Here is a 13,495-nt window from a genome sequence, read left to right on the forward strand (position 1 = left end):
TCTTGCCTGGCTCCAAGCCATGGTGCCCAGGCTGGGTGTGTGTTTGGGACTTTGTGGTGGGTGGGGCAGGAGGGACGGGCAGGAGGCGGTGTCCCTGGGCCGGCAGGGCTGGCCTCACCCTTCAGGAACAGTTCATGCTCTGGGATCTGGGCTCAGGGCAGGGCACGGTGCCAGCATCCTGCAGGGGTGCGGGGCGTGGTGGGGGCGGGGCTGCCGTGGGCTCCCTGGGGCTGACGCAGTGCGTCCCCCGCTCCCCCGGACCCGTGGCTGTGGGGAGCGCCCACCTCTCCCTTGCTCACTGGCGTCTGCTCTCTGTGCCGGATGGGCTCCTCCAGCATCGCCCCGAACTGAAAAGGGACAGGGTCTCCGTCAGGTTTCTCATTGTGCAGATGGGGAAACTGAGGCAAGGGCATTGCTTCTCCAGGAATGCCGGTCTGTCCGCACACAGGACACAAGTCATGTGACCTGCTGGCCAGGGCTGATGCCCCCGGGACAACGAGCCCTGTGTGCAGGGTGGTTTTACTGTTTCCCATAGAGTCGAAGCTGGAGTAACGCCTGCCGTTGACCAGAGCCTCCCCAGTAACAGCCCGTGGGTGTGATTTTGTGTGTTTGTCGTATTTTTTTGTGTGTGTGCACGCCGTATAATTACAGTAGCTTCAGCTGGAGGAGAGGAAATGTTATCCAGACACTTGTAAGGAAGTTTATTGAAAGAAAAGCCCCGCGTGTTGGTTGAAAGGCCGTGTGTAGGCGGACCCATGCGCTTCAAGCCCGTGTGGCTCAAGGATCCGCGTGAGCGACGACGTGCCACGAGGGGAGACGTGCTCTGGTTTTAAAGATGTGAATGTGTGAAAAAATGCGCATCCTTGAACTGATAAAATGGGATGATTTACGAAGTTAGGAAGTCATAAAATCACGTGAGCTGTGTAAAAACTGCGTTTTCCCTGCCTCCTCCCGTCAGATCCCCCCTGTGGGAATCATGTCTGCTGGCGTCTTGGTTCGTGTCCTTCCGGATATGGCGATGCCACCGTACGTAGATTTATACCATAACCGCTGTTGTGGCCGCTCGCCGTGTGCTCATGAGCGCTGTGGTGCCGTGGTTTGAGTGTCACACGCTTCCGAGGCAGGTGTGAGCCATCGTCACCTTACAGCTGGGGAAACTGAGGCACGGGGGCTCCCCCTGCCCTTCCACGGCTTCTCGGGGGCTCGGCCTGAGCTTGAATCCAGGCCTGCCCCTCCTCGGATCTGAGTGCTTAACCAACACGCCGCGCGAATCCTCCATGGGCAGTTACAAGCGTGTTTCCCAAACACGGTCAAAAGGAACGTACTGTTCTGGGACCTAAGTGCCTTCTTCCCTCCCCGCCACACCCAGTGGGCGTCCCTCTGCGGCCACACACGGGAGCCGCTGCACCATCCCGCCCCGTCCCCGGGCACGGGCGCTGGGATAGCTTCCAGGCTCTGGTGTTGCCAGAACACGATGGTTCACCGTGCTCGGATGACTTCCGCAGGAAAATTACCAGGTCGACTTTCGCCTAACACTTTGGTGGTTTCAGTTTTGACGGAGTTTAATCCACCTGCGGTCCCCGGTCTTCCTGTCTGGGGGGCACGTGGGAGGCATGCTGGGCCGGCTCCATGTGGATCCCCAGGTGCCTGTGGACGGAGCCTGGCCTGGTGCGGGGCGCAAGGAGAGCGGAGGAGCCCGCGTTCTGTGCGCGCCCCTGCTCCCGCCCGCCCCCGAGAGCCATCAGCGCCCGCCCTGCCTTCTGTGGGTTAGTCATTATCCCGCAGCCGCGGGTCTGGGCCTTCGGAGAGGCCGACAGCTAGCACGCGTTCCTTCCGATCCTTTGAGCTGGGGACTGATGGTCGTCGGTACTTTACTGGGGAGACCCAAGGCTGGGGCGTGGGAGCAGGACAGCCCCGCGGCTGCTGAGGTGGAGCTCAGGCCCCCTCCCGCGCTGGGGCTTGTGTGTGTCTGCTGGAGGCCGCGGTCCAGGCCCGCACACGCCCTGTGGGTGTCAGCCTCCCCGCCCCTTCACCCGCCTGCCGTTGGGGCTGTGCAGAAGCGTGTGGCCTGTGGGAAGACGCGTTTCCGGGCATGACTTTCTGGGCCTTTGTCCCCGGCTCCGCTGACCTTGAGGTGTCATTTCGAGCAGATGGCGTCATAGGTGGTGGTGCCTTTGAGGGACCCCCTTGAACAGAGCCCCCTTTCCACTGGTTGAGACCCTGCACCCACGCAGCACGGCCCCCCGCGTGTGCTGGTGTGCGGGCCACCTCGGCAGCGTGCCTTGACCGCCTCCAGTCTGGATTGCAGGGCTTCTGCCCCACGCAGCGTGTCGGAGAGAGACTGGGGGTCCAAATGCCAGCACAGGGTCCGGCCAGCTCGGTGAGGCGCTGGGCACCGACCGGGGGGCGGGGAACACTGGCCGGCCCTTGGTCTGGGGGTGCGTGGGCTTAGCTGCCTCACGCCGGATGTGGCTCAGGCCAGGCTAACGGCTGTGTTCCCTCTGCCAGGTGGCCCTCCCCCGGGCGGCGGTGCCCCCTGGCACCTTCGAAACGTCCTCAGCGACTCGGTGGAGAGCTCAGACGATGAATTCTTTGATGCCAGAGGTGAGTGAACCCATCGTTCCAACATTGGCTGGATGACCTTTGCAGAAGCCCCAGGAAGGGGATCCCTGCAGGGGGTTAGTGTCTCTCCCTCCTCGGACATGGCGTCCCATGCTGCACACGTACCCGACCGTGAGTCCCGGGCAGGGGCTCTGCCCCTCTCCGAGTCTAGCTCGGGGGCTGTGTGAGGCGCTCACCATACCGCAGAGGCCGCGGGGCGCGGGCACTGCCCTCCTTGGGCTTGTGGGCTGGTGGGAGAGAGAATCCGACAGTGGCACGAGGAAGACTCCCTCCCGAGGGGGACAGAAGCCGCTGAGTAAAAAGCACAGGTGTTAACAGATACAGTGATGGCCGGTCCCTCGTGGACTTGGGGTGGGGAGGTCCGCGGCATCCTGTCCTCAGTGATGAGGGACGAGGGGAAGGAGCCTTCCAGACAGGACGTGGCAGGCACTGGTGGGCAGCGGAGTCCATCCAGAGTTCCCGAGAGAGGGTCCCCACGGCCACGCGCGCCTGGCTGGTGTGGGCGTGGATAAGAAGCACAGAGGCCTCTCCCTACCCAGGGGCCCCGGTCCTCACTGGCCAGCTTGGCCCCACCCGGGAGGTCACCTTATCTGGGGGGTCAGCTCGCTCCCGGGATGTGCTTTGAAATGCTTGGCAAAACGGGGTCTTGAAAGATAGACCGTGTGCTAGGAAGACATCTGGACCCGAGCAGGACACTTGGGACATGGTCTCAGCCGTGCCATTGATCTTCTCCAGGCCTCAGTTTCCCTGTGAGCTCCGCACCTCCAGAATCGGGGAATGCCCAGTTCAGGTGCCTTCCGGGAAGCCCAGTTGGGGCAGGGGGAGCCTTGGGCCCAAGGCCAGCCTGTCCCAGCTCAGGTGGGACGTGTTTGCCGTCCCCGTTGGTGTCTGACTGGAGTGGCTGGTGGGGCTGCTTCACCGTAGCAAGGAGCCTACAGTGTGACAACAACGGCCTCAATATTTTGATGCTTAGAACACATTTATTTCAAATACTTTGCAGTTCATCAGGGCTGGGGTTCCCAGATGATGGGGATGGCTTACGGCGGGAGGCTCTGTGGGTGGGCGGGTCAGGCCTGTTCCCCTGCTTCCCTCTGAGGGTCCCGCCGTGCCTGTTCCCACCGTGGCTTCCCCCCCCGCCCCCCCTCCCGGCTTTGGGTCCCACCTCTCCCCTCTCCCTCGGTTCCAGGCCCCCGGGAGCCCTGTCATCTGCTCCTCCCAGCCTAGCACCCCAGCCCTCAGCCAGGGGCCGCCCCATGGGCTGCTGAGGCCCCCTTACTTCGGAGCTGCCCCCTCCCCACCTCCTGCATGGTCTGTGCGGTCCCCTGGTCAAGGCTGTTGGAGTTTCCTTAGCTGAAGCAAGGCAGTACGAGGTGAAGCCGTCCTTCTCTGCTGCCCGGAGCTGGGGTTAGGCCCCGCCGGCAGCTCTCAGCCTCGGGGCCAGGCCCTGGGTGTCCAGGATTCGAGGGGCCCCTCCCCAGCCCTGTTCTCCCGCCGGGCTGAATCCTGTGTTGTGGTGAGGTCTCCGTCTATACCCAGCAGGGTCCTACATCCTCCAGCTACGGGGGCCACGTGGCTGCGTGTTAGTGCTAAGCAGGCCCTGGAATGTTATGTCCTCCTCCTCAGTGTTCTGATGGGGAAACTGAGGCCGCACCAAAGTGGGGTGGAGGGGCTGGAACCCAGGAGCTCAGTGTGGGGGGTCAGGTCCCTTTCTCTGACTTGTTACTGAAATTGGGCCTTCCTTCCTCCTCCTTCTTTAAGCACCAGGCTGTGGACCCTGCTCGAGGGATGCCCCGGTGGGGCGAGAGCCCCTCACTCTGGTAGCACAGGGGAGACGGTTAGGCTCTGGGTGGGGGGCTCCGGCTGTGTCTGTAAGGCGTGGGAGGGGCTGGGGGCAGGAGTATGGAGCAGTCCGAGCACCCAGCACCCTCTGGGCAAGGTGCCAGCTCCATGGGCCATGGCGGCAGGATGGACGCTGCGGGGTGGGTGATGGGGTCCAGATTCCCAGACCCAGAAGAGGTGCCTCCCTCCTGTCAGTCAAAGGGTACCTGGGGGCCACAGTCCAGACTAGCGGGTTGGGGTGCAGAGTGAGGGCAAACCCAGGGGGCTGGGGGGCTGTGGCTCAGGACCGTGTCAGAGCCAGGTGCCTGCTAGGTCTTTGAGTTCAACACTGCTATCCCAGTTTCCAGGCTGGGAAACTGAGGCCAGAGGATTGGGAAGCTTGCTCAGGGTCACTCAAGGTCATCAAGGAGTCGGACAGAGGCAGGGGCTAGAATCCACCCATCCGTGCACTCTTCAGTGTTTACTGAGTATCTGCCCATTGGGGGGCAGGCACCGCCCTTGCGTAGGGGGCACGGCGTGAGCGGGCGCTGTCCCAGCCCTCGTGGAGCCTGCTGCTCGGTGGTGGTGGGCGGGAGCACAGCAGCCGAGCAGGTGAGCCACCCTGACAATTGCCGAAAATAAAGTAAGGGAAGAGATGCCTCACCAGAGACTGAACACATGCTCGGCCTCATCCGTCGTCGGGGAAACGCCAGCTGAGACCACAGTGCAACATCGCCACATGCCTGCACGGAACCACGGCGTGACGCTGCCACGGGCCCGCAGGGAACCACGGCGTGATGCTGCCACGGGCCCACAGGGAACCTCGGCGTGACGCTGCACAAGCCTGTGGCGACAACACTGCCACAAGTCCATGGGGAAACCACAGCGTGACGCTGCCATGCACCCATGGGGTCAGCCAGTTACTTCGACCGACCTGGATGCAGAGGATTTGGGACTTGGAAACTACTGGTGGAAGCAGCCACAATACAGCCACATGGGGGTGGATTCTAGCTCTTCCATGGCTAGTGGTCATTGCTGCCCCAGGCACCAGCCCTCCCACTGCCAGGAGTCTGCCCAGGAGGAAGGAGAGCGCGTGTCCACCCGCGAGCGTGTGCAGCGGCTGTATTTATGGCCCAGATGCACGGTGCCGGGTGAATGCACACACGTGGGTCATCCGTGCGGGGAGACATGGCTCGGCCATGAGAAGGAACAAGCCAGGAGCACACGAAACTGGGCCGCCTCCGAGTGGGAGCCAGGCGGGTGGACAGAGGACACAGGGACCGTGACCCCAGGTACTCAGAACTCCAGAGGGTGTGAGTGGCAGTAGCGGGTCGGTGGCCTGGGGGCCGGAAGGAGGGATACGAGGGGACGGGAGAAGACTCTGGGGGTGATGGTTTCATGGGTGCGTCCACATGCCGGAACTTTCCAAATTGTCCTCTTAAATATGCGTAGTTTGTAGAGGGCGGTTCTACCTCAGTGATGCTGTTAAAAGCGGAGGACCCCCCCCCCCCCGGCCCCCTCATAACCTCAGGGAATGCAGCAGGGGGAGCAAGTGAGCAGGAGGCCTGAGCCTTCAGTTCCCCGGAGATGCTTGCTTTCTCTGGACCCCTCTCCTCACTGAACTTGCGCAAGCAGGCCCAGCCCCAGGGGTTACGGGCTGTGTGCTGGCAGGGTGAGAGGGTGAAGCCAGGGCAGCTGGGAGGGTGCAGCTGGGGGGGGGTGCAGCTGGGATGGCTGTTGGGGTACAGCCGGGGTGGCTGGGGGTGCAGCCGGGGTGGCTGGGGGTTGCAGTTGGGGCGGCTGAGGGGGCAGCTGGAGGGTTGCAGCTGGGGCAGCTGGGGAGGTGCAGCTGGGGTGGCTGGGCGGCTAAGGGGGCAGTTGGGGGGTGGAGCCGGGCAGCTGGCGGGGGGGTTTGTAGCTGGGTTTGTTTTCAGGGCACGCCTGGCCTGGGCAGCCTGACCGGGAGCACAGCTGAGCCCCCTCCGGGAGGGACGCTGGAGGTTTTTGCCGCTGCCGCGTCTTCTGTGTTCTCTGCTCTCTGTCGTCCCCGTGCCCAGCACCGGCGGACGCCATGCTCCCCTCCTGGTGGGAGGCTGGCCCTGGCCCGAGAGCTGCACTCAGTCTTGCAGAGACCCTGCTCCTTGCTCCAATCCCTGGCTTCTCACAGCGAGTGGAGTGGGATAAACCATTGCGATATACTGACCACGGCGGGTCTGGTGGAGAACGTGGGCACAGCTCTATCTGGGTTTTGCTGCGGGCGCGCAATCTCCAGCAGGCGGGAAGGTGGCGGACGGAGGTGCAGGCCGCCGGGACAGAGGTTGGGCCGGTGACTGGCCAGTGTCGGACCCCAGGCAAGTCTCTGGGGACCAGGGCCCCTCATGTTACACACGGCAGGGGTGGGGTCCTTTGTCTCAGGGAGGACCAGGACGCTGCGCCGTGGGGGAGGGGGACGGGCAGAGGGACCTCACGGAAGCAAACCACAGGTGTGCTTCTGACCCTGGCCCTGCCTCTCATTTAGGGGTGGGAGGGGAGACCCCAAGGTGTCTGAGAATGGGCTGAGCCGGGATGCCCGTGGTGGCCATGGCGGGCGGGGGGACGGAGGCATGTAGCACCAGGGGAAGGTGTGCAGCGTTGAACCCAGAGGCCCCAGGTCCTGGGAGCTTGGACTCCGGTGCAGGGGTGATGGGCGGTGTTCGGCCCGTGACCGCAGAAGGTGACGCACCCTCGACTCCGTGAGCTGGAGCGGAGCCTCCCTGCGCGGGACAAGGAGTCTCGCTGTTCGCATGTCCTGAGGCCCTGCGGTGGGAAGAAGCGAGGCTGTGTGTAAATGGCTGGACCCAGGCTCGGATCTGGGTCCGAGTCCACCTGGGGTCAGGCCTGGGGTGATGGCGCCAGCACCCGGTCTGGGCAGGGACTGGGGCTCCGTGGGGGTGAAGTGGGTGCAAAACCGCCCGCCCCAGAGGTCACCGGGGTGAGGATCAGCATGCAGGGCCAGCCTCTGGAAGTCGAAATGCAAAATCAATAACCAGGGCACTCGTCCAACCAGCTCCTCGTGGCCTCTGTGGGCCCTGCCGGGCGGCACGTACCACAGTGAGGGGACGCAGAGGAGACAGCGGCCACGAGGCTCCTGGTGTGTGTGTGTGTGCATGCGTGTGTGCGCGTGCGTCCCCTCGGGAAGGAGCCCACTGTTGGCAGAGTAAAGCCTCCCAGGCTGAGTGTTGAGAGCAGGCAGAAGGGAGGCCTGGGAGGGGGAGAAAGCAGGTCGAAGGGTGGGTGGGGGGCAGAGAGCGCGAGAAGGCCATGGAAGATTCCAGAAAGCAGAGTGAGGGAGGGTGGCTCCCCAGGAGTGAACCAGGGGTTGTTGAGAGAGAGAGAGACCCAGAGGGAGAAGGAAGAACAGCAAGAAGGACCCACAGGGATGGAGAAACCAGAGCAAGGCCTGCCCTGGGTGGTGGAGGACAGCGTGGCAGGGGGGGCTGCTGCAGCCCAAGAGGAATGGGGCGGGAGCAGGGGTGCAGGTGAGAGCCGAGCTCCGTGGGGCGGGCGACACCATGCACAGGGATACAGCGGCGAGTCTGCAAGGACAGTGCCCTTGCTGAAAAGAGAGACCAAGGGGCGGTGGACCGGGAGAGGCGGGGGCCCCGCGCTGAGCCCTGGGGCCCCCGGGGCTCTGATCGCCTTGCACACACCTCAGGTGGGGCTCAAGCTGTGTAGAGGAATCGGGATAGGCTATGTAGACAAGTGCTGCTGTGTGGCCTGTCTTACTGTGTCAGAAGGACTCAGGGCTGTGTTTTCTCACAAAGCTGGGTTCCGGGGGAATAGGGGTCGTGTCTCACGCCGCACAAACAGGTGAGCCCCTTTGTGCCTGGGAAACCGAGCTGGGGACCAGGCCCTCAAGGTGGGCACAGGCCGATCCTGCCCGCGCTGCCTGCCCCTCGGCCGGGACGCCCCAGGGCCAGCGGTGGCTTAGCTGGAGCGGGGGGTCGGGGCAGAGCCTGCTCTGGGGCAGTGGCGGGGGTGATGGCTGTTAGCGTCACGGGCTGTTCTCCAGGCCTGTACTCTGCCTGCGGTCATCATGCCTGAAGACACCTCACCTTCGTGACCTTGTCTAACCCCAGGGCAGCCCCTGGTGCCACGACGTGGTTTTACGGTGAGAAAGACTGAGGTCTGTAGAGCACACACTACTGTCTGAGGTCCGAGAGCCCGCAGACGGTGTCCAGGGTTGAAGAGAGTCTGCCGAACCCCAGAGCGGAGCTCTTAACCCCTTGGTGGTCCTGCCCCCCAAGGGTAGCGCCATCTGACACCTTCCGACCGCACGTGGGCCCCTGCAGCCTGACAGATTTGGGGCGTCATCCCCCGTCATCAGGACAGCTTGCTGGGAAGGGCTGTCGAACCAGAGCCCCATGGAGGAGACACGAGGACGGGAACAGCTGAGCGACACGTGGGGCAGAGTCCGGACTGGAATCCGGCCAGGGGTCTGCCCAGAACACAGCGCTGCCTACGGGCGTGGACATGTGCCGGGATGGAGCGCACTGTGCGCGGGAATGGTCTGGGCACATGTGGCGCCTGGCTGGGGGACTGGGCAGCCGACACAGGATGTCCAGGGCAGCCTGTCAGGATCGGAGGGCTCTTGAGGCAGTACGCCTGGGTTTAAGCCTCGGTTCTGGCCAGTGGTCGTGGACAAGGTCCTCAACTGCTCTCTGCTTCGCTTTCCTCATCTATAAAATGGACATAATGACTGTTACCTTTCGAGTGTTGTCACGAGGGTTACTTGAGGGGATGTTTGCGAAGCACTTACAACAGTCTCAGTGCAGAGCGAACACTTGGGAAGTGTGGTTGAACACATCAGCTAGGAGAGTCCATTGGGCAGGAGCCGGGGTCCCCGCAGGAAGTGGGTCCGAGCGCGGGGCGCTGGAGTGGTCAGAACTCCGGACAGCTCCCCAGGCTCCAGCTCCGCCATCTTGGCACCATCTTTGGCCGCGAAATGGGTCTTGTCCCCTTATTCACGGTTGTCATGGGCTTGAGGGTTCTCCTTACCCACCTGTTAACGTCCACCCTATGAGAGGGGGCACAGCGCTCTTCGCCAGGAAGGCCCGTACCTTTGAAAGCAGGACCAGGGGATACCTGCGGGTTCTTTCTGGAGGAAATGCCCTCTCTGGGACAAGGGGCTGCAGCAGGTGAGTGCCGCTGACGTGTGGGACCCAGCGGCCTGTGCTCAGTGTGGTTGGGGAACACGGCCCCACTGACTCCTTCAGAGTAATCCGAGCTCTTCCGGGGAAGGGCATGGATGGAGATGGGGCTGAGGGGGCGGTGGGGAGGACGGAGGCATTACTGGGTTCCTAACGTTGACGTGAGAGCCAAGGGTTCTGTAGAGCTCAAGGCTTGCTCAGAGCAGATGTGTTCTGCCCTCCCAGGTACAACAGAGCCGCTCCTGCCCCACTCAGACCCCAAATACCGGTGGCAACCCCCTTCTCATGTGGAGGAATAACCATACTGTTTTATCAACCAGCACCCCCCGTGCACTGAGACTTTTACCCCATTACCTCATTGAATCCTCGTGGCAGCTCTGTGGGGTGGACCTTGCTGCACCCATTTTTCTGATGGGAAAACTGAGGCTCAGAGAAGTCAAGTTACTTACCCAAAGGGAAGCTGCTAGCAAGGGGCATGGCTTTCCTTTTCCTTCCAAACACACTTCCTCTCAGGAAATACCAGTCCTGGTGGCAGGAACGGAAACACAGGTGAGGTTTTCAGCCTCTCTCCTGACCGTCCCCTTGTTCCTTTCTTTGGCTGCAGCATGTGGGGGCCCCGTAGGGTGCAGCAGCAAGGCCTGCTCGCGGTGGAAGCTTCCGGAATGTGTCGTAGCTGTCCACAAACACAGACGCCTTCGGTAGCAGAAGTCCGCCTCAGCGGGTAGGGTCACCTGGACACCCCGCGTGCTCATGCCCGCCTCTGCTTCCGTCCACAGAGGAGGTGGCCGAAGGGAAGAATGCCATCCTCATCGGAATGAGCCAGTGGAATTCCAACGACCTGGCGGAGCAGATGGAGACCATGGGGAAGCTGGAGGGGCATGAGGGTGAGACTCCGCTTCTGGGGGCCCGGGGCGGGTGCACGTGCGCGCTGCAGGGGGCCGGCGTGCAGGCGCCCGCAGCTGGAACTCGCATCTTCTGGAAGAGTCACGTGTCTCTCTGGGCGCCTCCCCTGCTGGAATCTATGGTCCCTGCGTGCTGCGCCCTGCGGGAACCCCCGAGGGCTCCCGTGCGGGGCTTTCTGTGCCGCGCAGACGCGCTTCCCATGCCCGTGAGATGACCGCCGGGGGCATGCGTTCCTAGGGGCAGGGCGCCAGGCCCGTGGTGTTGGCAGAGCTGGTTAAGCTGGGTGGCAGGTGGAGAGCCTCTGGGAAGGAGCCGGAAAGGGGAACAGGGCGGACGGTAATTTCCGTGGGCCGAGTGGTTGAAGGAGTGTGTGGCTGGGGTTAGTCCAGGAGGCTTTTTATGGGGGCGAGCTTGGCCGGGAGCTGATCCACAGAGCAGGCCCGTCCTCTCAGGCCTCCTGCCCGTTTGGCCATTCCGCATCGCTAACTGAATGTTCGTGGAGCTCCGACTGTGTGCAGGTGTGCGGTGGGGTGCAGCCACGGTGACCGACCTTGGGCCACTGCCTTGTGACGGTGACACAGGACAAGCAAGACGTAAGGGGTCAGGCTTGCGCAGGGGGTCGCTGGGCCTGGCGGGGGAGGGGCCTGTCTACGAAGCTACGGAGCCAGACTTCGAGGGGTGTGGGACAGCTTAGCGGGAAGGTCGTATCATCCGAGAGGGACTGTCACTCAGGAGCGAGGGGCAGACCTAGAACCCCACCTGGGGTCCAGGGTGCTAACCTCTGTACGTGTTGTCCCCAGGCTGGTTTTCCCTGTCCCTCCTCTCACCCCGTATAGCATCTCTTCCTCATTTCCCAGCCCCGTCATTCCTCACTCATGGGCTGGGCCAGGCTGTCCTCTCTGGAGGCTTCCCCTTCTGTGAGATGGTCCTGGCCCAGCCCGAGAGAAGGGCTGTTCTGGTGTCGTGCCCATAGCCGCTTCCTCAAGCCACCCCCCCCCCCGCCCCTTTGGCGCTCTCCCCGTGCCCAAGAGCTGTCCTGAGAAAAGGACACACCAGGGTGCGTGTTCATTCTACAGATGAAGGATCCCAGGCTTACAGAAGCTGCGTCTTGCCGAGGTCGCGCTCAGATCCCTTGCGTCCTGATTCCCAGCTGGACTGAGGCGGGGTTCAGGGCCTCTGCAGGTAGTGAGGTCTTCAAGAAAGGCCCTGGGGTTACTGGCACATTCCCAGGAAGGGCAGGCTCGAGTCTGGTCCCCAGGGCCCGTCCAGAGGCAGTGCCCTAGTTGTCACAGCCGTGCATTTGCAGATGGACCCTAGGCCTGCTCTTGCCTTCACCCCAAACCCTGGATGGGCCCAGAAGGGGTCTCAGGTTCCACGTGCTTCCCCAGGATGGTGCTCAGTAGCCATAAGACGAACCCAGCCTTGCACTCCCGGCCCACCTGGCTATCCTCTTCCCACCCCCGCCCCCACTGGGGGCCAGAGAGCGTGACTCAGCACAGTATGAGCTGGGGAGGGGCGAGGCGAGGCAGCCAGAGCCAGGAGGGCAGGGGGAGGAGAGCAAAGGGAGAGCTTTGGGCACTCCCGTGGTCTGGGCACGAACGTGGCTCTGCAGGCCAGGCGAACTCATGGGACCTTCGTGAGCAGAGTGGGGCTAGTACGGGCGTTGTGAGGATTAAGTGAGTCAGGACTTGCCAGGTGCGATCCGTACCGGGTCATCGTAATGCCGGGACAAGTGCGTTCGGCAGGCACGTGGCAGGCTCGCTGGGAGAGGTGCAGTGGTCAGAGCTATGATGCTGATGCTGTTTCCTCCCCGTGGGCAGTGGGGAGCAGGAGGGAGCAGGGGAGGGTGAGGAGAGGAAACCCGCTGTGTCTCCAGCCCCTGGGAATTCTTGAAGTGATTTGTCCGTAGGGCAGGACACACGCGTTCATTTCCCTGGCCAGCCGTTCATCGGCCACGACACGGGCTGCCCCTGTGCTCGGTGTGGGCACGGCCTCCTGCAGCCGCGGAGGAGCGGGGTCCTGGCCACGGTCACCCCGTGCAGGAGAGTGCTGAGCGTGGGGCCTCGGGAGGGAGGCCCTGGGCACGACTCTGGGCGGCAGAAGCTCCGGGGGCGCTTTAGGAGAAGGCTGCCCTTGAAACCAGCCTGGGCAGTCGCCGTCGCCCTCAGTGGTGACCCCAAGTCCATCTCCAGCCACGACCTCTTCCCTGGGCTCCAGGGAAGCCCTGGAGCTGCTTGGCTCTGCTGGACGCCTGAAGCCGCTTCGTGCTCTCCGCATTCCTGACGGCCCCCGATGTTTCACATACGCTTTATACACAGTGCAATCTATGATACATGTTAGATACATGTTAGATATCATACATGTATGACACATGTTAGATACGCAATATAGGTAATATCTGCTACAACGTAACCGCGTATCTCCGTACCGTACATGGTGTATGATACACGCGTGTTTATGTGTCTGCACACACGCACACACGTTTTATTATTTCTTCAGGTGTTTCTTTCTCTGTTTCCCCTTCCAGACTTACCGTAGAGACAGGCCAGACCTGGTCTCCCCTGGCCCTTCCTGCTCTTATTTCTTGGTCCTTGCTGGGCTCTTGAAATGCCCCTCGGCTCTAACCCCAGCAGCAGCTCACGGTTCCGTCCTCCAGCTGTTGCCGTTCGTCTGGTCAGCTCTTCTGTGCAGTTTGTGGGGGGTTTTTGCTTTTTTTTTTTTTTATGAGACGATCATCTTTTTATTTCCGTGTGTTCTGGCTTGTTTCCCTAACAACCTGATATTGACCCATGGGTGCCACGGACTCATTCTGTGCTTCGTAAGGTCTCTGTCTTCCTGTCCTTTTAAGTTCCAGAGTCTCCTGGTGGGTTAGAAGTGGATGGAAAGAGACCACACGCACCTCAGTGTGGGCTAATTAGCCAAAGATCTCGAAGTGAGATTGTGACACAGAACAGGCAGGAGCT

The 13,495-nt window shown here is 62.3% G+C and overlaps 1 protein-coding gene across 1 annotated transcript in view; it reads left to right on the plus strand.

Moving 5' to 3' along the window:
• The first annotated feature begins 755 nt into the window (after positions 1-755).
• Positions 756-13,495, plus strand: part of PITPNM3 (PITPNM family member 3) — a 54,517-nt gene continuing 41,777 nt past the window's right edge. Inside the window, exons 1-3 of the mRNA XM_040628316.1 lie at positions 756-789; positions 2,509-2,604; positions 10,406-10,513. Coding sequence (XP_040484250.1) covers positions 756-789; positions 2,509-2,604; positions 10,406-10,513 — 238 coding nt within the window. The remainder of the gene's footprint in view (positions 790-2,508; positions 2,605-10,405; positions 10,514-13,495) is intronic.

This window comes from Ursus maritimus, unplaced genomic scaffold, assembly GCF_017311325.1.
Source record: "Ursus maritimus isolate PB19 unplaced genomic scaffold, ASM1731132v1 scaffold_14, whole genome shotgun sequence".
NCBI lineage: Eukaryota > Metazoa > Chordata > Mammalia > Carnivora > Ursidae > Ursus > Ursus maritimus.